Source organism: Amblyomma maculatum, chromosome 3 (genome assembly GCF_055883805.1).
Source record: "Amblyomma maculatum isolate TAMU_Amacu chromosome 3, ASM5588380v1, whole genome shotgun sequence".
NCBI classification, from domain to species: domain Eukaryota; kingdom Metazoa; phylum Arthropoda; class Arachnida; order Ixodida; family Ixodidae; genus Amblyomma; species Amblyomma maculatum.
This window is the reverse complement of record NC_139346.1, coordinates 44942678-44968176: the sequence shown is the minus strand read 5'-3', so window position 1 is coordinate 44968176 and position 25499 is coordinate 44942678. Positions and strand designations below refer to the sequence as shown.

Here is a 25499-nt window from a genome sequence, read left to right as displayed (position 1 = left end):
GGCTGATCGCCGCCATCTTGGGCTCGTTTTGAAGCTTGTTTCTTTGTGCGTATTTTGCGCCGTGTCAAAATGGCGTCAGCATAGGAGAGCGACCACCCTCGCCAGTTTTCCGAACGCCTTTCCTGCGCCGCTGATTGGCCGGAGCTCCCGCGTGCGAGGCGAGCCTTCCGTTCCAGGCCTCCGATTGGCCGACCGGATCCGGCGTGCCATTTTTTTTTTTTCTGTTTTCTTTTTGCGCTTGCCGTCGTGATACTTGCACCGCACACCTGACCGCGTCTCTTTTTGCGCAGCGCTCGCTTAGAGAGGTTTCACGAAAGCATTTTAGTTTAATCTTGCCTACGTCGCATACTTTCTGGGCACAAAGTAGCGATGCCGGGAGACACGCGTTTGAAGACGACGACGCGATATGTGTTCGGGAGGAGGAAGCGTCGGCCACCCAACGCGAAGCAAGGTTCGACGTCGGCATGTTCAATCGTACCGAATGAAAACGGCTAGCTGGTACAACAAGCATCGCCTGCCCTATCGCCTGTCCGCTGTTCGACCATGCCGGATGATGATTCCCAACCACAGCGATCGTCGCCTGTTCCATCGCCTACCCACCGTTCGACCATGCCGGAGGAAGAAAGTTCGAAGCCGCAGCTAGCGGCGCCTGCCGCATCGCCTGATGAACTTGCTCCGGAATCGAGGCCCGGTCCCAGCACGTCTCGTCGACTCGACACGGGGTTTTATACGGCAAAGGAGATCGCCACGCGTACGGAACACGCAGACATGGTCAAGCGCGGCATGGATGCTAAGCCGGCAACGCAGCACAAATTCGATCTGCTTGAAGTGAATCTGGCGCACACGGAGGAGGCAGAATCGGGCACTAACTTTGTCGTGGTGGACATGGCAGTGCTGAAGGAGCTTTTTGCGCAAGTGAAGTGTGGCAAGTGCGGGATGTCTGCGCTCGATCTCAACAAGTCCGACAAGCAGTACGGCCTAGCAGTGAAACTGGAGGTGACGTGTTCGGCGTGCGACTATCGTGTGGCGCGTTTTTCGTCGCCGAGGACTAAAGGACCTGCCAAAATCACACCCTTTGAGGTGAATATAAAGGCAATGAAAAGTATACAGAGCATCGGGAAAGGTGTTACGGCCCTCTCTGATTTCTGTGCCGGAATGAACCTGTCGCAGAGGTCTCGACCACAAAACGTTTCAAGCCCACCTAAGGAAAGTGGTCGAGGTTTGCGAGGGCACTGCAGCAGCCTCTGAAGCTGCTAGTGTTAGTGTTGTCAAGGAAGTTTATAGAGACCTTTATCAGCCTCCAAATAACATTGATGTTATTTTTGACGGCACCTGGATGACCAGAGGGCGGTCATCACATATTGGAGTGGGCTGCATCATTGAAATGTGCACTGGTCTAGTAATTGATCATGTTGTCCTTTCCAACTTTTGCCTTGGATGTACCATCGGTCCTAAACCTTCAGATGAAGGTTATGAAGACTGGCTGGCAGAGCACGAAAGCCAGAAGAACATAGACTGCAATTCAGGGCGAATGGAAGTTGAGGCAGCCCTGGTGATGTTCAAGCGTTCGCTCTCCAAAAATGGACTCCGCTACACTACAATACTTTGTGATGGAGACAGCCGCACATTCCATGCTTTGCAGGCAGAAAATGTTTATGGGTTTGTCCCCATAGAAAAAAAGGACTGCCTCAATCATGTGCACAAGCGTATGGGCACTGCACTACGAAGTTTAGTGGAAAAAAAAAGGCCCAGGGCGAAACACTCGGAGGCAGAGGAAAATTGACTCAAGAAAAAATTAAAAAGCTAACCAACTACTACGGGTACGCCCTCCGCAGCCACACACATGACGTGCCAGAAATGAAGAAGGCAGTACAAGCCACGCTTCGACACATGTCTTCGACAGACAGTGCCCCCGACCACAGCTTGTGCCCCGATGGCGAATGCCGAGGAGCCTCCTGCTCACAAAGACGGTTTACCAGACTCTGTTTGCGCATCACTAGAGCCAGTTTTTGCTCGACTCAGTCTCGAAGGCCTCTTCCATATTTCTCCAATTAGCCCGGTTCTGTGCTACCTTTATCCACTTGACCCCTGCTAAATTCTTGAACTCATCCACCCACCTAACTTTCTGCCGCCTCCTGCTAAGCTTTCCTTCCCTTGGAATCCAGTTTGTTACCCTCAGCGACCATCGGTTATCCTCTCTTCGCACTACATGTCCTGCCCATGTCCATTTCTTCTTCTTAATTTCTACTAGAATGTCGGTAACTTGAGTTATTTCTCTGACCCACTCTGCACGCTTTCTATCTCTTAATGTTACCCCTACCATTTTTCGTTCCACAGCCCTCTGGGTTGTCCTCAACTTAAGTAGAACTTTCTTGGTTAGCCTCCACGTTTCAGCATTTACAAATATCTTATTTATATAACGTGGTTTCAGGAGTACCTGAGTGTCGTCCGACGAGGCGTCAACAGCACGGTCAAGCACCTCACGATGGCAGCACCTTCTCGACTGCCGTAAACACTGCCGCTGTGGCCCCTCCTCCCGCATACCGTTCGCGAACGACACGGCGGATCGTTAGCACCGATGTCCGAAATAAAGCGTGCTAAAATTTGTTGGCGTCTCGAATACTGAGCCGAATATCAAGTATGAAGCCCTCGTGAGGATCGCTGACCAGCAGCAAATTGCTGGTAAGAGCGATAGCCGTGATACAAGATAGTTTCTGCTCAAGCTAGCGGCCACTGGTGCATTTCGGCTGATCCGATCTGCTCGTACTAGCTCTGCGATTAATGCGTCAGCAGAGTTATTCCTATAATTATTTTACTATGGCAGGATAAGATTCACTATAAGGCAGTTTCATAAGTAGACGATTTACGACAGCGTTGATCATGTTCCAAAGCGTCGACCGCCGCGTCTTCGAAGCGAAACAATTTAGGCCTAGCGACGACCAGGAACGATCACGCACAGCACCGTCGTTCGCCGCGCTCGCGCGCCCCACCCCCGCGGTAATTGTGTAACGTACCTCAGCCTGCTCGCGGCATCCCGTGCTGCAAGCGTTGCAAACTCGTGTACTTTCATAGCTAAGGCCGTTCAAACGATACTGTAGGCAAGACAAGGCTTCAGTACGCAGTCGCTGCGCTGTCGGCCGTAATCGAAGACGTCGGGCAGCACCATATTCTATACGTCGATCTTTAAACGTGATACAGTGGGCAAATGAATAACTTTGTGAAGCAGACCCGCTCGTACGTTTCGCGCACTCGGGCGCCGACGAGTAGCCTCCGTCAACAGACGCCGTCATAACCTCGATTAATGACGCAAACCGAGGTCGCCAAGCTCGGTTTGCGATAGCCACGGTTAGTGGTGTAACCATGGTTTGGTCCGCAGTGTAGCATGGGCTAACCACGGGTTCGCGGTTACACTAACCATTGCTGCGTGAACTGGCGAACTCCTCAGGCATGTGCGAGCGAGGACGGGTTGACGCGAGTACACCAGCGAGCGAGCGCGCGGCAACCGGAGGTTCGTCGAAGTGACGCATGTCTGGGCGGAGCTTTGAGCTTGCTTGTATTCTTTATTTTTTTTATGGCTCCCTTCGGCGTACGAGTTGAGAGAGAACATTAGAAGGGTCATTTTTATTCGCCGATATCTCTGGCGTTGCAGAAGCTAGATCGAAAATTTTTGCGGGAGAATGATGGGTGGTTCAATAACTATCCGTGTTATGGCGTTGTTTACCTTTCTTGGTGACCCCTTTCAGTGGACCTTTAAGTCCTTAGCATCCCCTTTCTTATGAATTAAGACAACATTTGCGTTCTTCCATGGTTCCAGTACCGTCGATGACACCAGGCACTGAGTATACAGGGTGGCCAGTTTTTCTAGCACGATATTCCCCCCCCCCCCCCCCCTTCCTTCAGCAAATCTATAGTTGCCTGATTCTCTCCAGCTGCTGGCAGAACGTCCGACTGTTTTTCCCTACCGCCAATCTCATTATCCTCCCGACTCTTTTGGCTACTGTAGAGATCAATATAGAACTCCTCGGCTACTTTGACTATCCTGTCCATATTCGTGATGACATTGCACTCCTGCCGAGCACGACTTTCTACAAGACCCCTTTCTTCTCTCGTGCTGCCGGGGTCAGTCTACGGTGTCAACAGCTTTGGTACCATCTTCTGTGGTTTAACCGATGGCGGCCAGTGACCCCTCGCGAGTTGACGTGACAGCATCGACTCTGCATGGATGCTGGCAGACGATCGAGCGTGCGAGCTGCCCGCGTGCAAACACGTCGTCATTTTGAGCCAGGAGCGCTTTCATTATGGTCGGCGAGAGGCATCTCTTGTGCATAACCATAGTCTCCTAGGCTATGGCATAACGAACGGAATATATACGCGTATCACCAACAAGAGAATGGCCTGATGATCGCTACAGAGTCTGAATATCGGATGACAGGTAAGCATGAATTTTTCATCCATGAATCTTAAGGATTTAGATTAACAAAAAGGGTAGTGTAGTTTTTTTTTTAGGTCCTATCGCACATCGTTTAGGAAGTGCCAATGCGTAACGTGCACGCGTGTTTTATCTCATGTGTACGCATCGTCCTAGCCAAAATTGACAGCGCAAAACATCAGCAAAGCATCTCGGCACTTGTGAACTGCAAGTGCAGTTGTCGCCGCAGTTGACAAGTGCAATTGGCAGCGCTGGTTGTCACCGATTTTCGCAGCTACATGTCCACAGGAGCATGGGAGCGGCTATGCTAGAGACGCAGCGAAGCGGGAGATTCCAAAACGCCGTCCGCCGTGGCTTCGATGCATAAAAAACAAGGCCTAGCGACGAGCAGAAAGCAGCGCACAACCGGAGTGCGTCGGCCGCAGCGCCCGCGGATGGCATCTTTGCAGTAACCTGGCGACATCCGGTGCTGCACTTAAGCGGTGCGAATTTGCGTACTTTCGCAATGAAGCTGAGAGAGACCTTTTTTGTCGCACGTTCCATTTAATTATCAACACACCGCACAAATGGTTGATGCTGCAAAGACGAGACGGGACACAGGACTACAGTACGCTGCTGCGCCGTCAGTCAGTACATGAATGTTGATGCTGCCTATTTAATCGGTACGGTGTTGAATCGGGCCAGCTGGTGCTCTTTTCTTACTCCTGCACCGAAGCACACTTTCAGTCGGATGACATCACCTTTTTGGTTAACATCGCGAACTGAAGCGCCAAGCTCGGGTTCACGCATGCAGTACTCGAGTAGACAACTTTCGCAGCTACCGGAAGTGTGTTCGTGACGTAGCGGCAGTTGCGGCTGCAGCCAATGACAGCCTGTTGTGACCTGTCACTCTTGGAACTTGTGACGTAGGTAATCCCGGCAGAATAGTTCCAAATCTCACTGCTATGCGACAACCGAGCAGCCCACGAATTTCAAAAAATGCAGTTTTTAAAAATTAATAATAAATCCCTGCCTTTGTTGCAAGGAGTTGTACTTTGGGGAAACGCTCGGAAGCATTCGTTCTATACATTCAGAACGTTTATCAGTGACCTTTTTAGCCATTTCCTATTCCCTTTAAGCTTAATTATGATGCCTGCCACCCTCTAATTAATGCTATAGAATTCATCTATATTACCAGCTATATCCTTATTGACAAAGAACCCTACCCTTAGTTCTCGTCTCTCCGGTAAACCTCAATAACACAGTACATGCCCGTCCTTCAGTACAGTATATGCCTCATTCGGCCTCCTAACCTCACTAAGCCCTATGACATCCCATTTCAAACCCTCTAGTTCCTCTAACAGCACTGCTAAACTAGCTAAGATTCCAGCGTTAAACATTGCCAGGGTCAGTTTCCAATGGCAACCTGTCCAGTGGACAGGCCGCCATTAGAAACTGACCATGGCAACAAAGTGCATAAATATTACTCTTTTGGACTACAAGTATGGGACATCAGTATTTATAAACCAACCGCAAGCAAGTAAAGGCCATCTGCAACAAAGGATGCCAGCCACACAAAGATTGTGTGTTGATGCAATGTTAGCATCATATTTAAAAGAGACAAACAATGTGCCCAATAACAACAATGGACCCACTCTGGAGCATGTGGAACCAAAATCAGAGCAGGAAATTTTGTTTCAATGGTGAGGAGGGCGCCAATATTGAAATTTGTCACCTCATCACTCAGAACCGCAAGTGAATGCAGCCAGCCGATTCTGATGACATTTAAATAAGAATAACACAGATTAGAAAAAAAGAGCCCACACACACAAAAAAGGAGGATAGAGGAGGAGCGCTGCAGCTTTCTTTCTTTTTGTCAAGTAACTCGACCAACTCAACTCTTTAGAAATTGACACAGGCACAGTTAAAGTAGACAAAAAGAAATGGTTAGGCAGTTGCACTAACTGCTCTGGCTTGTCCTCATTACCTGCATCCACACCAAGCTATGCAACGCAGGCCTTGCAAACTAGCCTAGTCCAAAGCATTTCACAGCTAGCCGAGTTTTGTTAAGACATGCCTAACAAAGAGAAAAACGTTTTTGTTTTCTTTAGAACACATAGGTGGTGTTCTCTGCAGAGAGAAACTGATTACGAGACATTTATCTGCCAAGGGTGAATGTATGATGAGACTTGTGAGTGTGGTTAATCAGTACAGCCTTCGACGGCGAAGCCGCCCAGCAGACTGCCAGCGGGTGAGGCACCCATGGATGGGTGAGGAGAAAGACTCACCAGCTTGAGTGAGCCCGAGATGAGCTCCAGGGGCAGTGGGCAGCGCGATTCCATGTCGACTTGCACCACAAACTGCTCTTCTGCTCGTACTGTCTCCACGGTGTCAAACTGTGGGTGAAAAAGAGACCTCAGTGCTTCCCAAATGGTTCCCCATTCTGTGACACATTCTGGATCATCATCATCATCATCATCAGCCTTACTATTCCCCCTGGAGGGCAAAGGCCTCTCCCATACACCTCTAATTAAGTTGGTCCTGTGCTAGCTGCATCCACTTGACCCCAGTGAACTTCTTAGCCTAATCCACCCACCTAACTTTCTGCCACTCCCTGCTAAACTTTCCCTCTCCTGGAATCCACTTTGTTACCTTAAGCAACCATCGGTTATCCTCTCTTCGCACTACATGCCCTGCCCATGCCTATATCTTCTTGATTTCCAGTAGAATGTCAGAAACGAGTTATTTCTCTCACCCACTCTGCACGCTTCCTATCTCTTAATGTTACCCCTATACCATTTTTCATTCCATAGCCCTCTGCATTGTCCTCAACTTAAGTAGCACCCTCTTCGTTAGCCTCCATGTTTCAGCCCCATAAGTGAGTACAGGTAAGACGCAACTGTTGCATAGTTTCCTCTTGAGCGATACAGGTAAGCTGGTAGTCATATGTAATATGCGAGTGCTTGCCAAACGCGCTCCATCTCAATCTTATTCTCCTAGTTCATTCCTTTTCATGGTCCGGATCTGTGGTTACTACCTGTTCTAAATAGACATATTCGTCTACTACTTCCAGTGTTTTGCTATCTAACGTAAATTGTTGTTCCTTCCCGAGGCTGTTGAACATTACCTTAGTCTTCTGCAGCCTACCTTTCTACTTTTATTACATGACAAACAAATCAAGTCATCAAAGCCTCTTTTGTAACAAGGGAGTAATTACTCACTGACAAACACTGTGAATGTGTCAATGGGTACTTACTTCTTGTTACAAACCTACTCCACTTTGGAGGATTCCCCTAAGTATTTGACTAATCGCCTCCATTAGTGCATTTAGCACTAAGCACCCTGGTCCCACATTTTCACCAATATTTGTTTGCCCAGTCCTCTCCACAAGCCTGCCTCTGGCACAGGGTAGTTGGTAGGTGACAAGGCTGGAGGCTTGTCATGAGATCATGTGTTGTGACCAAAATGGAAGGAGCTGCATACATGTACAGCACTTTGGAGATGGGAGTGGAACCCTCCAGAACCCTTGTGTTCCAAGCCAGATATGCTGTAGTTGACAGTGCAATAAGTTTGCATTTCCATGTCAGGGGGTATTTCATATGCCGTGGTAGATTACAACTGTACGCCAGCGAGTGTGTTCACTGAATTATTTGTTATTCTGAAGTTCGTTTAAATAAAACATTTTGCCTAGAATGCATCGAAAAACCACCAGGGATATTTCAAACGTTCATTATTCTGAAATATTCATTTAACTGACATTCATACAAATGACAGTTTGCTGTAACAGTTATTTGTTACGGACCAGCAAGGAGGAAGAAGCGGGCAGTGGCGCGGGCAGGAGCGCTCGCGCTAGGCCCACTAGCAATCCTTTAAACGTCATCTACCTTCGCCATCGGCCATGTTTTGTCGTCTTTCTTCATCGGCTTGCCGCATCGTAACATTTGGTTGGAGGTGCGGGGTACTTCATCATCACCACCTCATCCTAGTCCGGAGCTTCGGTGCCCTGCAACTTCTTGCGCCATCGGCTAAAGGTTAGGAGGCATAGCATGGCTGTTCCCCAGCCTGCCGCACCCAGCAAGGCCTTGCCGTTCCTCCGCCCCATCCCTCCGTCCCGACCACAAGACACGACGAAGGAGATACTGACCCGAGACGCCACACATGATCACAAGACACAAGAAGAGACCTGAATGTCCATATGCGACCCCACTGACCGGATGTACCAAACAAAGACCCCACGATCCAAGACACCGCTACACTTCAAGACATCCTCCCCTGCCTATGTCATGCGGTGCGTGCCTTGGCCTCCGCCATTGAGTCGTGGGAACGTGTGGCCCGAGAGTGTCCTGGGCCAAGGTTCATCGGAAATCATCGTGAGGACAAGCCGCTCTCTTCTTCCTTCTGTCTCTTTTTCTTCAAGCATCCAGACAATACGCCCATCATCATGCTATGAACTCATCAACATCGATAAACTTCCTCGTCCACGATTGGGACGATCTCTTGGTGGCCCCGGGTCATGTTACGGACCAGCAAGGAGGAAGAAGCGGGCAGTGGCTTGGGCAGGAGCGCCCTCTAGCAATTATTTAAACAACATCTACCATCGCCATCGGTCATGTTCTGTCTTTCTTCATCGGCTTGCCGCTTCGTAACAATATGTAACACTGACACCATAGCTAGCAAATACAGTGAGGGCCAAACCGCCCAGCTAAGACTTAATGGAGATTGAAGCAACAAAACAAAGAAGCCAAGTCAAAAGGAAATGTAAGCCAGCAAGCGTAACTTTTCCAAATGATTCCCAATATTAATATGGTGCTGAACAACAATGTTAAGTCTCTTCTGGGCCACTGTCCCACAAGCATTGTGAATCCAGACAATATGTGACATCTAAGAGTTGATGACAAATGGCCAAACAAACCAGTTGGGCAGCCAGCTTGGCCGCCCAGCGTCCAATGTTTGCCCTACATTCTGATAACACGAGCAAAGGCTTCCGGGAACACTGTAGAGAATGGAGTCCCACCTTGAGGTTGAGAAGGTTTGCAGAGAAGGCAAATGGTTCGATGCACTCCAGGTCGAGGAAGATCTCGCGGCTGCAGCTGCAGCACAGCACCCGGCCGTCCACCTCCACCTCCGTTTTGTACTCCACCTGTGGGACGTACCCCACCCTCTTATCTCTCTGAACACGCTCCTGACACTGCTACATGTTTGCGTTTGGTGTCAGGTACATTCAGATGTCATGTATGCCATCACTGTCGAAGTAAAGCAGGAACAGGCAGAGGTATCAAACTGGTTTACAATCAAGACTAGAACTAAACCAGAGAGAGAGTAGAAATGAAAGAAAAAAAGCACACATTAATTTTATACCTCATGTTCCAGAACGAAACTGGGCCCGATAAGAAAAAATGTGAAAATATTCCGTGCACATGAAATCAACTCATATTTTACGCCTCTTCCTGCTTCTGCTGGAATGCAATGAGGTATCTCACCTTGACAAAGACTCTCCGTGTGCCGACTTCCGAGTTCCTCAGCAGGACCGTCTGCTTCCTCTGTGCAGCGGCGAGAAAGAAGCAGTACAGCCTTTGCCACTCAATCTTTAGCACTGCGTGCACTCCTCGGTGCAAGCGAATGCATACACAGGATGCGAGGGGAGCACTCGAGAGAGAAGCCACTAGTTTTTCAAACCGAGCAGGGCACCCCGAGCAATAAACACAACAGCATTGGGAACAGAGTGCAGAAAATGCAGCTCCCACTTTGTACTAGTACCACCTCCCCTGATGAGCTGTTCTGTTTTCTGCTGCTTGTGTGCAACATAGATCACATCTGAGAAATTAACCAAACCATTTCACAATCAGAGGAAAAGCACAGCAGAAGCCTTCCTGGGCTCTTTTCAATTTGAAAGTGTGCTGGATTCGGTAGAATGCTTACAAGAGACCTCCCCTTTACTCCACTGCAGCAACTTCTATTTTTATTTTTTTATCCAAAGCAGTATTCACTGGAGACCACGCAGATAATTCAGCTCTATGAGCAAAGGCATACCCACAACATCAAAGAGCCGTACGTAAATGAACCTTTGCCTTGGAAATTGGGACAAGCTTTCTTGGGGCCAAGTGGTGCAGGATGGTCAAATAAAGCTGTTATATCAGCCAGGCAACCATGACACTTATTTACTTATTTTGGTATGTATGAATAACCCAGTTGGGCACTGGAATCTGAGGATAAACAAAGACAAATGCAAAATCACTGTGAAAAAATTGCAAAACAGATGAGCAGTCCCAGAAGCAATGCAACTGAAGCGCCTAAACACACTTCCGAAATGGTGCACATACCGTATTTACTCGCATAATGCTCGTACTTTCGCTCGCGGAAAATTTATGCTAAGTTGGGGGGTGCGATAATTATGTAGGGAAAATTTTCTAGCAAATGTTTTGGAGCGCTAAAAGCAAATTTAAATAGGTGCGAATTGGGATTCGTAGGTTAGCTATTGTAAATATAACCAAAACATTACTTTCAAGCAGAACTTTCCCTTGTTATAAAAGTACAAAGTTGCCAAAAGCACAAATTGCTAAAGCCCTTTATTTAACGCGCGCAGCCTCATCATCACTCCCCGCGTTCCGTGGTATAATGCTCACAGCAGACCATACAGTTCTACTCTTGATCAGAAACTTGATCCGAGTCCGTGTCGACAGTGCAATCGCTGTCTCCGTACTACGCAGAACTCGTTGACGCCGAAGTGCCTGCTAGCAACGCGGTTGCCATGCTGTAGCCCGTACTCGAAAGCTTTCAGCTTAAGAGCAGCTGTATAACTTGCGTACAGTCCCACTGCGATGCGGCACCAAGAACATGGTAGATGGTGGAACAAAGCAAGCAACACAGATGGAACGAAAGAACAATGACAACGATACCCGGAGACACCTCGCAAAATGGCGACAACTACAAGCATCATGGAGGTAAAAAAAAAGAAGACAAGCTTTTAGAGTTATTTTGTGCTGTAGAGACGCATCTCCGAGATAAAGAAGAACCACCAGGGCATCCTCAAATGGGCTGGGAGGGATGCAACAGGGTGACCGGAGAAAGAAAAGGGGGAAGTGTTGGTGTTGTCCTGCGCCCAAACCTTGGCTGGGCGAGGGCGAAGCCAGAATGCCAAGAGCACTTGTGGATCACTGGAATGCTATCGGGAAAGAGTTCAGCGGTGGCGGTTATTTATATGTGGTGTGGAAATGCAGCCAATGAGAAAAATTAAATTTTGTGGGACTGTCTAAGACAAGACAATGAGGCCTTACGACAGGACCATGAGATACTGGTCTTAGGAGACTTCAATGGGCACCTGGAGGAGCTAGATAGAAATATAGACTCGAATGGCCGAGCATTCCTACGTGCTGCAGATCAGTTTGATTTAGTCATAGGAAATCTGCAGCCGAAGTGTGGCCAGATTACCTGGGCTTCAAGAGACAAAAGGTCCTCCATCGACTTTGCACTGATGTCACCGACGCTGTATGTACTCTTGTCTAGCATGGTTGTGGACGAAAAAGGGAAGAATAGCTTTGGGAGCGACCACAACAGAATACGACCGGACTTTGGTGGCAATACCTGTACTCAGCGGGCACCAGATAACAGGCGTCTTTTCCTGTCTGACCGTGACAAAGAACACCTAGCAGAGGGCTTAGAATTATCACTGGCGGAAGGACATGAGGCCTTGGTTGAACGGGTACAGACAATGCTTCACAATAAACGAAGGCACAGAAGTAAGTGTGGCAGGCATACTCCCAAGCGTTGGCGGGATGCTGAGGTCCGAAGGGCGATCATGGAAAGGAAGGAGGCATGCAGGCAGCATCGACTGGCGCTGCAAACTAAACAGCCCGAGGGAGTCATTCTGTGTCTGTGGCAGGTATATAAGGAGAAGGAGAAGGCAGCCAGCCTTGTACAGCAGAAGATTTGAACCTCGGATAGAAAGTTTTTGGATGAGCTTAGGAAAAGTGAGCGAAAAGCACTACTTATGTTCTGGCAACACGTGAAGAGGTTGTACGGTCATGCAGCACCGAAACAGCAGTTACAGGACTCCCAGTCATTACAGTTGCTTTCGCCAGAGGAAAGCCTAGAGCTGATGAACGAGTGAGTCACAATGTCGTTCAGAAAGGGCAGCACACAGCCTGATGAACAAGAGCCAGGGCTACCAATGACAGGGCCACAACCAGATCTGCAAAAGTGGTTGGGACAAGTTGGGGAGATGGAGCTGAAGGTTATTATCGGGCAACTTTCGGGCGGTACAGCACCGAGCATAGATGATGTCCTGGCATCGCTCCTGAAGAAGATGGGTCCTACACAGAGACAGGAACTGCGAGCAGTTTTAAGCTACTACTGGGAGTCGGGGAAAATTACTGATGAACTGAGATTGGGCAGAATGCTGTTCCTATTTAAAGGCTCCGGCAATCGCAGCAGCCCTGTGGCATACATACCAATCACAGTGAACCCGATTATATACACGGTGCTTGCTCAAGTACTATGCAGACGAATCCAGCCATGGGCGGAGCGAGAGAAAGTGCTGGGCGAGCTGCAGCAGGGTTTTCGTCAGGGCCAGAGATTGGAGGACAATTCATTCATTGACGCAGTGTATCGAATTCGTGATGGTACAAAGTAGGGAGCTCTGGGCTGCCTTCCTGGATGTGGAGAAGGCATACGACTAAATGGAACATGATGTCCTGTGGAGGATGCTGTGCCTCAGGGGTCTTCCTGAAGAGGTCATCGCCCGACTACGCGCCCTCTATACAGACACCAAGGTAGTTGTGGAGTGGCAAGGCATCCAATCTCGTCCGATCGAGGTGCAGCAGGGTCTACGACAGGGATGCCCTCTCTCCCCGCTGTTGTTCATGCTGCTGCTGAGCGACCTTGAGGGTGAACTAGAAAGGTGTGGCGAGGGTTTTGACTTCTCATACATGGACAGAGGCCGGGTAGTGCAACAGGTCCTACTGGGCCTGCTGTACGCAGACGAAATTGTGCTTATGGCAGGCTCAGAGGCAGGCCTGCAAAAGTTGCTAGATATCTGCACAGCGCATGCGGAGCAGTTGGGTCTACAGTTCAGCATGAAGAAAAGTGCAGTACTGTGCTGGTCCCAAGTCAGAATGGCTGTGGAACCGAGACTACTGCTACAAGGGTGCGAAATCCCGTGGGCTTCAACCTACAGGTACCTCAGGAAAGACCTCATCACACAGCGTGCCTACCTGGTAGACCACGAGAGCAGCCTCCGTGCGAAGGCGGTGCGCAGCCAGAATGTCCTCAGAGCCAAAACATTGTGGTCGTTCAATAGAATGGAGGTCCTACGCACCATATGAAAGGCGGTGATGTTGCCAGGTCTGACATATGCAAATGCAGTGTTGTGTACCACGTCCTCGACGCGGGAATTTACGGAGCTAAGACAGGCACTGGGAGCCCATCGTTCATCCCCCAACGAGGCGGTGCAGGGTGATGTTGGGTGGTCCTCCTTCGAGGCCCGGGAGGCAGTGGTCAAGATTAGTTTTGAAATGCGTTCGTGGACACTGGCGGCGGACTGTTGGGTTCATCGAGTACAATGCTCCCTTTTGTACTGCGGAGTATGCACACACTGGAAGAGGAGGGTACGTGAACTGAGTGCAAAGTATGAGGTACCACTGCCAACCGTGACAAACACTAAAGACACCTGCTGGACTACTTCGAAGGTGCGTGAACACGTGGCAGCGGCGGAGACGAGGCAGTGGCAAACTGGTGCAGTGGCCAAGCCGGCTCTTGGTATGTACTCCACACACAAGAGCGACATCACTCAGGAGCGGATCTATGACAACTACTTAGGGAACGCCCTGCTTTTTGAGGCCCGAACGAGGGTGCTGTGCACGAAGAAATGGTAATGCACGGATCGAGGGCGAGGACAACGCGGATGTCTTGTGTGCGATGTGCGGGCGGGAGACAGAGACGATCAAATACATTGTGTTGACTTGCCAAGTGCTCATGCCATGTCAGCCTAGTGGGTCAACTTTGCCACAGGTGCTGGGGTTCACGTCTGGACAGCTGCAAGGATACGCTGCGGTGGACAGTGATGCGACACAGCGGGATGAGAAGGCTGTGGCTGTGGAGGCAACTAAACGATGCCTTGAAAACTGGATAAGGCATACTAGATAAATATGTTGGTGGCGTTGCGCCATGGCGGGACAGACTCCGTCACAGTAGGGAATTGACTTGGCTAGGACCTTTCTGGTCCACCTGGTAAAAAAGGGAAGCCTCAGTACCAATCCAATCCAAAACCGATGATGATGATCTATCGCCGCGTGGTAGCGCGTGCACACAGCGAGGCCAGCTAGGTTCAGTAGCGCTCCAAAGATGGCGCTTGTTACTAATTAGCAGATGACTCTTGCGGTGGTAAAATTGGTGGTGTGATGATTATGCGAGAAAAAAAAAATTCCAATTTCTGACGCCAAATGTTGGGAGTGCAAACATTATGAGAGCAAATACGGTAGTATGTATAACTGGCAACATGCATATCTTCTGTAAGACTTGATAAAAACAAAAAAGGTGGATAAAGGGATGGTGAAAACAGGGCAATAATGACACATGATACATCTATGAACCAGTTAGTCTTTCTGAATGTGTTTTGTGAGCCCCTGGAAAAGCTCATACAGTTGAACCCCGTTATAAGAGGCACGGATGTAAGAGATAATCAGGTATAAGAGACACTCTTCCCCCACTCTGTTGGTCGCCCTATTTCTCCCATTAATTTGACCTCTTTTGTAACAGACATCGGACATAGAAGACATTCGGTTATAAAAGACAAGTTATCCTTATCCTTGATTTCTGGTCAAAAATCTCGCTTGTAGCAGACATTTTAACTTTCGATGCAGTGCCATCGGTCGCTAACCGCAGTTGCGCCCATTGTGAAAGCAAAGGGGGAAGACAGAAGTGTGCAGTCACCATTTATTATAATTTCAGCAAACACAGAGTGGGTCGGTCAGCAATAAAATACCGACGAGAAGCCCCTGCAATGGGAATGCAACATAGAGAAGCCCTTCAAACTTACAGCCAAGGGTACGAGTGCGACCGCGTGTGCGGACGTCTGCCTGAGGCCACAATACCGGGAACGCGAGGTGGGCACTCTCATTCGCACAGCTCCCAATCAAGAATCGCAGGTGTCAGGTCCGCAAGCCTGATGCATAAGCAAAGTGCACAGCGGGTGCTATCTCTTGCGCTGCATTTTGTTAATGACCAATAACCTGCCAAACGTGAGCGAGGCGATCAGAAAGCCAGGAACTTGGCCAATCATTCAAAGTAAATTTGAAGAGTGAAGCACATTTCAAAGACAATATTCCTGTTGCAGAAGACCTCACTGATGAGAACATAGTCAGAATTGTGCAGGAAGAGGACCAAGAGGACAGTGCAACGGATGACAATGAAACTGATTCTGCACCACCGCCGACTTCTGGTGAGGTCAGTACTCGGGCAAGTGTGCCATCACATACAGCTTTGGCCCAGTGGGCATGAAGCTGGAAGAAGCTGTGCTGAAAACCACTTTAAATGCAGCCATTAAACAGAGCAAGATTGAGAACTATTTCACTCGCAAAGTAGTGTGAGAAAGTTGTGGTGGAAGGAATGTGGATTGTGTTCAGTGTGTGGCACTCGACCTAGCACATCATAACATGAATCCAAATGATGATAAACTTTTACAGGCTATACCAGTCTTTTGTGCTTCTTTTAGTTGTAGGGTACCTACTTTGAAATAAGGGCTGATAGAAAATAAAAACATGGTACCCTGCTTACAAGAGACCTCTCATATAAGAGACAAAAACTGCTCTCCCGTACGTGTCTCTTATAAAAGGGTTCAACTGTATTTACATCATTTATGGCAGCTGCAGAAATCCACCAGTGAGTGCACCACAGATACTTTCCTTTAATGCTTAATGTAACTTTTTCTGTTGTAAAAATGTTGTTCTCAGTAAAAATAATGAGTTTGCTGTCATGTGACACTATCTGATCAAACCTAACAGATATTTCCCTTTAGTTTCCCATTAGAGTGGCATTCGATCTACCAAGTTTTTCAGCCAAGGGGAGGCTAGAAATAATTACAAGACCCTGGAGAATACTGAATGTTGGAACCCTCCCCACATCAAAGGAAATCATTGCTGAGCTTGCATGATTAAGCTGAGCCCTTTTGACCAGCTTCAGGCAAGGCCCAAAACATTCCGGCAAGATGAATGAGTGAGGATGGTTCTGCAAGGTTTCTCGGAATGCCCCGTGCTAGTCCGTGTCTTCGCCCATAAACCCGGAAGCCCACCTACCCGTCCACCAGCGGGAATGTCATCAATGCGGAAGCCCCGGATCTTGCTTGCCGGCTGCTTGGGTACCACGGGCTCACAGGTGAAGTGGGCTGCAGTCCACAAAGAAAGCACTGCGTTCACATTCCCCAGTCCGTATGCAAAATATGGCAAACAAGCTGGTCAGTAATCGTTACAATGCTTGAGATGTAATAGCCTTGCTGCCCACTGCTTTCTAAAAGAGTCCATTGTTAGATCGAAACATAGGTGGTTTTTGTTACAGCGATTACCAGAGTAATAGAGGAAGCCACAAATTAAATGCCGCTCATAGGCACTGCTGCTTCCTTGAGTTGTATCTCACTACAGCTCAACCCTTATGTGGGCTTGTTCAGCATCATACCAAGGTGGCTTAGAGGGTGAAGCAAAGAAGCAGCATTTCAATGGTTGGACACATGCCTAGGAAACAGTTTTCTGGCCAAAAAGACTACACGCATACATCAACACCCCTGCTTTCTTACGAGGTACGAAATAAACAAACGCTGGTGCCGACAAGAATACCTAAAAAATACTTGTTTGCTCACTGCATCTCTGCTGAGTGGCTCAGTACAAGCACCATGCTCACTACAGATGTGAAAGGACTAGATCAGTTCCCTATAGCCAATGACCGATGTTTCTGACCCAATGTGGCGTAGAAATCTGTCTTTACTGCCCGTGTTCTAATTAAGGGCAGTCTGTTTAATACAGCACCAAGCCATCATACACTACTATAAGTTCATATACTAGAAGTTCATTACGCATATAAAGCTAGGCTAGTTTGGTTTTAGCACAAGTGTGAGACATTCCTTCAGCGCCGTAAAAACACAAAGTTAGAAGTTGGTGTGTGTCTCTTCTAACTTTGTCCTAGTTTTTGCGTGCAATGAAAGAATGTCTTAGAATCATGCTAGAAGTTCATATGCTAGAGGTTCAAACCGAGTAAACTCAAAATAATGCCTGCCTATCGGATAGCCCAGTGTGTCAGGCCACGAGAGATAGTTCTCTGCCATAGAAGTCACTTTGTTTCATGAAAAGAATGAGCACTCTCTGGCACCCTTACAAAGGAATACATTTACATCCGCCCACAGACTTAACATGAATGACAGAAAGCGTGGCCTGGACTGCTGTCAGCGCCGCGAAGCAATAGTCATCGAGTGCGAGATAATACAGTTGAACCCAGATAAATCGAACTCGAAGGGGATTGCAATATAGTTCGATATGATATACAGAAATCGGCTTGTGACGCCACTAGCGATCGTGAAAAATGATGCGGTATTTGTCGCGTAGTCAACCCACTCGCATAATGAACTCACTCCCCAATTTTTCCTCCGAGATTTTGAAAAAAAAAAAGAAAAAGAGTTCAGTGGCGCGTCCTTTTGTTTCGACCGTCGCATCCACAGCTCATTTATTGGCAGCGCACCAAGATGCTGCGCAGCGATAATGTAACGACGTGTTTACCTTTTGACTATACTTGTCATAAATCCTGCTGTGGCAGGGAGCGAACTTGGCAGAGTGCCCACATGATGGCTTGATTGCACAAGCCTGGTTCAATTTATTGCGCCGCGCTTGGGGTGGGGCGGGCGTAGTCCACTGCTACAAAATCATTGGCAAGCGTGATAGCTGCAAATGCCGTTTGGAGCGAACAATGCTAAAAGCCGGTGTCATGATCGCAGCCGACCGCATGCTTTTGTTGATTCATAGATGCAAGAATGAACGACTCTCACAAAAACAGAATTTAAAAATCTGCCGCTTCTTAACGTCCGCAGCCGCCATAGCTTACGCTGCGTCGCATGTTCAGCCTGACAAGAACAACTCTCACAAAAGATTTGATTTGACTTGTGGGGTTTAATGTCTCAAAGCAACTCAGGCTATGGAGGGATGCTGTAGTGGAGAACTCCAGAAATTTCGACCACCTGGGGTTCTTTAACGTGCACTGACATAGCAGAGCACACGGGCGCCTTGCTTTTTGCCCCCATCGAAAAGCTGGAAAAGCATCCTTGGGAATAGTAGTCGAGTGCCGTAACCACTGCGCCACCCCGGCGAAGTCTCACAAAAGAAAAAAAAAAAAAAATCTGCTTCTTAATCTCCGCATTCGCCATAGCATACATTCAGCACGACGGCAAGAATAAGAATAAAAGACTCTCGCAAAAAAAAAAAAAAAAGGAAGATAAGCCGCTTTTTAGCGTCCGCGGCCGCCGTATAAGCTTACGCGCAATCAGCACGACCACACGAGACGCTCATCGCACGTCAGCCGCCGCGTGCACAGCGCTCATGACACACACTGGAGAAGCGTCTGCCATGGGCTGAGCTGGCTTGTCCGTGCATGCGTAGTGCGTGCTGCTGCGAACGAAGACCGGGAAAGGGAGAGGAAGGGGAGAGATAAAGCTAAGCAGAAGAGTGGGCACACCCTTGCGCTTCGCTCTATCGCGTTTTTTCCCTCTCCTGAACACCCCGGCTGCATTGGTTCCCTCTCGTTCCTTCACAGATGACTTGCAAACGTCACGTGCTAGCGTGGCAGCGATCACTGCAGATGCACGCGCCTTTGGGGGAAAGGCGTGGCACTACCCTACACCAGCCGTCACGGAACTGTGCCCTCTTATTCCTTCCGCGCGTAGCTTGAAAACGTCACGGGGCAAACGGCCGAGGTGATACGATCGTCTTTGAGGGAGGCGCACCGTCCAATGCGTGGTGCGGAGTTCGATATATCGAACAACCGATGAAATTGAGTTCGATATACGACGCAGCTTTCCTATACTTTTACATGGGATTTTCAAGGGGATATTCCGCGAGTTCGATGTAACCGAAATTCGAAATATCTGGGTTCGACTGTATTATCGGTATGTTTACGGCTGCTAATGGATAGCTGGCGTGCACATCGCTTTCAGTGTTTTTTCAGCGGTGCCCGATCGCCGCGTACATGTGCGCTGGTTATGCAAGTGTTTCTTCCATTTTCAACGCAGAGGCGGCATCACACGCACAGGCCATGCTTTGCCGTTTTTTACCATGGGAATCCTAAATTGCGCGCTAAGCTACCGCAGCTCGCACGCATCGCGAGCTTTGTGGGAGTGCTGCGGATCGAACAAAAATACTGTCCTGGTCAGTATCAATCGCTTGCAAGTGAATTGTATAAGAAGTCACAGGTATTGTGCCGTAATCAAGGAAACAAAACAAAAAGAAAAACAAGCAGCAAGGAAAAAAACGACCTAGAACAGCCATTAAGTTCTGATAACAGTTAAATCTATCGCATGAAATTGTGTTCCGTGCTTCCCGCAAGCGCGCCGCTGCGGCAGCTTAGCAACACTTTCGGGGCTTTCGAGTTCCCGAGGTAAGAAAACTGCAACACGTTTCCAGCACGTGCGAGGCCACAAGGCGAGCAACCACAGAGAAACGCCTACGTAACAAGCGTGCTATAAAAAGCAGTCAGAGCGAGCTACGCACTAGCTATCATCAGCCACTGTAAACGTATAAGGAGCTTATCTCGTACCCTATGACTATCACTTCGCGGCGCTGACAGCAGCCCAAGCCACGCTTTCCATCATTCGTGTGAAGTCTGTGGGCAGCTGTACTTAATACTTCCTGCTGAGCTAGTAGTAGTCCTGTCCACCTCGTTCGTTTTTTGTCTCTTTAGTGATAATTTGTTTGCAAAAGAAAGATGTACATATTAAGATTAACAAAGCCTTTTACTCCTCAAGATTCAGGTTATTAGCTCAGCAAAAAATGTCGCGTTTTGATAGGAAAAGGAAGACGACGACAGGACAGAGACTCAGGTGACGTTAAGTGACAAAAATCCCCCAATTTTCTTTCTCCCACCCAGCCTTGTCAATCAAATCGGCACCTACTGCTGGCCTGACAGAGTTCAAGCTCGTAGCATGTGGCACTGTAAGGTAGACTGATGCCCAGCGAACGGTTGTGACTAGCTGCAAATGATCCCACACTATGAAAACCCCGTGAAATCTGCTCCCACGTGACTTGCACAGTAAGGTACTCTGTGTGTTTCCGAACCGTAAATGGCACAGCACTCAGAGCTGTCAAGAAGCGTTACATGGAGCATTACACTGCAATCCCTATGATGGGTTGAAACGCTGTTTCAAACTGAAAGCGCAAAATCAAAACTATGCTGCAAGGAACAGCAGGCAGGCCATGTTGTAAACAGTGTGGTTGCATGGGCTGGTTTCGAGGCTTATGCTTCCACTATAAGCATCCTTTCTTAGCCCCCGTGGCCTGAGAAGCGCAGTTTTACACCTTAATGTACATGAATTTCGTTGAATGCAGAACTCGTAACATTAACAGTCTTGCCACATTTCCACTTTAGCGGTGTACTGAGTTTAGTGCTAGAAAATAATGGGGGCAGTCGTCAACGCCATGGTTTTCATGGTATCTCCACGCCCTGGCAGTGGATCCTCTGTGGAATGAACGAGATAGCCGACATCGCAAGAAGAAGACTATGCTTTAAGTCCTAAGCACCGTACGTAAATGCCACGAGCTTACATGAAAAGAAATTCCATTATTTTCTAAAAGTTCAAAAGGTTCGAATGCTTCGAAGATTCACAATGTCACACAAATCGCATACAGTCGAACTCGGCTATATCGAACTCGAAGGAGATCGCGAAATAGTTCGATATATTGATAATTCGATATACAGAAATCAGCTTGTGATGGCACTTACGATAAAAAAAAAAAAAAAAAAAAAAGTGATCAACCCACTCGCATAATGAACACCCTCCACTTTTGCACCCGAGAGTTTGGAAGAAAAAAAAAAAAGTGTTAAGGCCAGCTTGCTCACATGCAAGCGATTCAGTGATCTCGGCGACGAGTGGCAGCGACAGAGCGAAAAATTTCCAACTTGTTGGAACTACGTCCCTCTCGCCGCTCGAGCCTTCGCGGCAGCTCAAAACAAGGTTTCTGTGTAGCCGCGGTAGAAATCGCGAGCATTTTCGTTTCCATGTCGATGCCGCGCGCCACTCCGTTTCGGTAGTCTTATCCACAGCTCATTTCTTGGCAGCGTGCCAAGATGCTGCGCAGTGATAATGTCACAGCATGTTTATCTGTTGATAGCTCCTGCAGTGGCGGGGAGTGAACTTGGCATAGTGCCACGCCGCGCTTGAGGCGGGCGTAGTCCACTGCCACAAAATCATTGGAAAGCGTGATAGCTGCAAATGCTGTTTGAAGCGAAAAATGCTAAAAGCCGGTGTCCTGATCGCAGCTGACGTGCTTTCGTTGATTCATATATGGAAGGATAAATGACTCCCGCAAAAAAAAAAAAATGCCACTTCTTAACATCCGCAGTCGGCGTATCGTACGCTATGCCACGCATACAGCACAATAATAAAAATGGACGACTCTCGCAAAAAAAAAAAAAAAAGAGATATCTGCCACTTTTGCAGGCACCATGGCCACGTCAGCCACTGCGCGCAGAGGGTTCACAACACACGCTGGAGAAAGCGTCCGACGTTCTGTCTGAAAACTGGCTGAGCTGGCTTGGCGAATGCATAGCGTGTGCTACTGCGAACGAAGGCTGGGAGCGAGAAAGGAGAGCGATAGCTTGGCAAAAGAATGGGCATTGCGCTTCACTCTATCGCGTTTTTCCCCTCTCATTCCCATCAGTTCTCTCTGGTTCATTCACGCATGTGGCTTGCAAACGTCACGTGCTGGCGCTCAAGAAACGATAACCACAGATGCGCGTGCCTTTGGGGAATGGTCGCGGCGCTGCCCTAGACCAGCCATCGTGAACTGTCCCCTCTCATTCCTTTCGCGCGTGGCTTGAAAACATCATGCGGCAAACGGCCGAGGGTGATGCAATCGACTTCACCAACACGCACTTTCCAGTGTGCGGTGCAGAGTTCGATATATGACGCGACTTTTCTATACTTTTACATGGAATTTTCAAGGGGATATTCCGCGAGTTCGATATAACCAAAGTTCGATATATCCGGTTTTGACTGTAGCTACTTGCAAGGGCTGGCACGGGCAGAGGCATATTATTTTATGTTTTTTTTTGGTAGCCTCGCCATAATATATGTAGCTACTTGCAAGGCCGTCTGCTACTCACTAGTGGAGTAGTACTTGGGGTCCAGGTCGTCCACCAGGCCCAGGCTGAGACAGACGTCAGTGAGTGGGGCCACCTCCTCGCTCACTATGGTGATGGCCAGCTGGTAGAACTCGTGCACCAACACGGGGGGACGGTGGTCCAGCACCAGCGAAACCTGCGGCCGCCTTGGGTGGATCCTGCATGGACACCCACCGTGCTGCATGCCAAGATTTGCGACATGGCGACCCATGGCCCCACACCTACTGCAAGTTTATATTCATCACCTGTAGAAGGTGCCACTGAAAGCTCACTGATGGCTTTCGCATGGCTTGCATGCCCGAGGACATATCGGCCACATCATCATGCGAGGGCCAACCAGCAAGCACATGGGTGCTAACCCCGGTCAGTATAAATCGTGCATTGGGAAGCACTAATGCAGGCACAGCTACAGAACTGTACGACGTACCAGGCAGCATAATCAAACTGTTCATGTCAGTCTTGAGGGAATAGCTGGCCGAATTGTTTCCTTAAATTATCTATGGCGAAGAGGACTGGTGACAGAGTGAACTGGTGCTCCTGCTGAAGTCAGGTTGCGATGCGGTGCACATCCAGGACTACAGGGCGCTCACGATCACAAGAATCCTGCACCGAGTCTTTAGCAGGTGTTGAAGGCCTGGATTAGCGGCTGGGCAGAGCCAACACATGTCCTAATTAAGTTGAAGAATGATTTCCACCCTGGCAGACGACTTGACGATAACTTATTCGTCTTTATGAATTGATCAAACATTTAGGAAAATCCCCCAATGTGGAGTATATTTGTAATAAGGGAGTAACTGCATCAACGTCGCAAGAAAGGAAAGCAGAAGACGTATCTGCTGTTCTTTGGATGGTGAAAAACTTACAACAGTGTACCACACACAACCCTCTTTGACCGTCTTCGTTCTCCGGGAGTGGCATTAGCACTCCTGGATACACGGGAAACACGGTTACGGCCATGTTTGGCAGCGTTCACTTGCAGAGGGTCACCGTTAGTAAAGGTCTACAGCAAGGATGTCCACTATTTCCCTTTCTGTATCTGCTCCATGTGTGTAACCTGGAGAAGACCCTCCTGAAAACAAAAGAAACACCAGCTTTGGGCAAAGATACACCACCAGTAGTATCAATAACTCCCAGAAATTGATGGGACTTGCCTTTGCCAATAATTTGTTAATCATGGGAGAAGATCCCCAAGATGTACAGACAATGCTCGACATTTGCACTGCCAAGAGCCTTGGTCTTAAGTTCAACTTGTCAAAGTGGGTAGCTGTCTGGTACGCAAGGGATGTGACGGAGCTACCATCCTTAATGCTGAATGGAGAGCCTCTGATGGTCAAAACGTTGTAAAAGTACTTGGGAGTAATGGTATGCTGCGAGGCCAACATGTTTGGGGTTCAAGAAACCAAGGTCCATCAGACAGTGCAGTGCATGTGGGGATGTTACTGGTACGATACAGTACCTCTGGAAAGCTAGCTCATGTGCCTTACATTTTTCCATGTAATTTTGTACCTCTCATTGGCCACCAGGAATTGGCTAGAGCATTGCTAGCTGAAGGTCGGTCGTACTGCTGTCGGGTGCCATGGATGCATAGCGAATAAAGCCATACAAGGCGATCCTGGATGGTCAAGCTTCAAGGCGAGGGAAGCATTCAGCAAATTGGAGGTACCATGGTAGACTCCAGTTCATGAGTAGCGACTGATGGGCAAGGCACATGTTTGAGTACCCGGCTGTAACATGCCTGCAAACTCCGTATGGAAAGCACCTCCGTAGGCTGGAAGAGAAGTATGGCTTGTTCCAGCTCTGCATAAGTGTTCAATCTTCACTGGCACGGAGACAGGCAGCATGCCTATGTATCCGGGAGGAAAAGGGTAAGCAATGGTTGAAGGCACTCACCGATAACTCAATATCTCTCTAAACCGAACCTAAAAAACAACAATTGGAATCGAGGAAATATACGACAACAGTCCTGACAGTGCACTGTTCTTTCTGAGGCCCATGCTGGTGCGCTCCAAACGTTATGCACTGCCGCTATTTCAATGCACACTGGAGGTAAGGCAAGTGTGGTCCCATGCATGTGGCGATACAGAGAAGACCATCAACCCTCTTGTGATGCTGGTCAAATACTGTGATGTGTTATGCCAGGAACTCCATCTGCAGCCCATCTGCTCCATCTGCACGTGGGGAAATGGTGCCACATTTCCCCACGTGCTCGAGTTTCACGACCCCAAGGGAGCGAAGAGAACGGGAACCACCGGAACAAGAATGATGTGGTGCAATGCAGCGAAACATCGGTTGGCTCAATGGTGCAGCCTTGCATCTAATGGCATGAAGCTGATTGGAGTGCAAACTTATCATCCGCTTCTTTTTCTTTTATTGCAAAAGCAATACTACTCTAGGTTTCGAGCCTTCAGCGTGGCGCGGCCGCACCCACGTGACGCTGTGATATCACATCCCACGTGACACTAGGGTGAGAGCTGGGCTACCAACTCAAGTAGTCAGCATAGCGCGGTCACAGCCACGGCACAGCGCGTGACGTCACACTCCACGTGACACAAAAGCGGTCGGTGGGGCGCGCATGATATGTAACGTCAGGCACCTTCATACGGCTTGGTTAAACGGGGCTTTATATGTGGGCTGGCAGGAGCTGCCAACTTAGGTCTCTCGTTTCACATGGGATGGTTATGTCAGAATCAGCCTGCTAGGACCCTGGCATTCACGTTACCCCTATAGG

General features: G+C 48.6%; 1 protein-coding gene across 2 annotated transcripts in view; it reads right to left on the bottom strand.

Annotated features, from left to right (window-relative positions):
* gry (trafficking protein particle complex subunit 11 gry) overlaps positions 1-25499 on the bottom strand; it is a 128821-nt gene that overhangs the window by 14901 nt on the left and 88421 nt on the right. For both annotated transcript variants that reach the window (XM_084597496.1, XM_084597497.1), the window contains exons 21-25: positions 22754-22929; positions 16696-16784; positions 9889-9948; positions 9423-9548; positions 6697-6804 (exon numbers count right to left, since the gene is read on the bottom strand). In XM_084597496.1, the coding sequence (XP_084453622.1) occupies positions 6697-6804; positions 9423-9548; positions 9889-9948; positions 16696-16784; positions 22754-22929 (559 nt within the window). The remainder of the gene's footprint in view (positions 1-6696; positions 6805-9422; positions 9549-9888; positions 9949-16695; positions 16785-22753; positions 22930-25499) is intronic.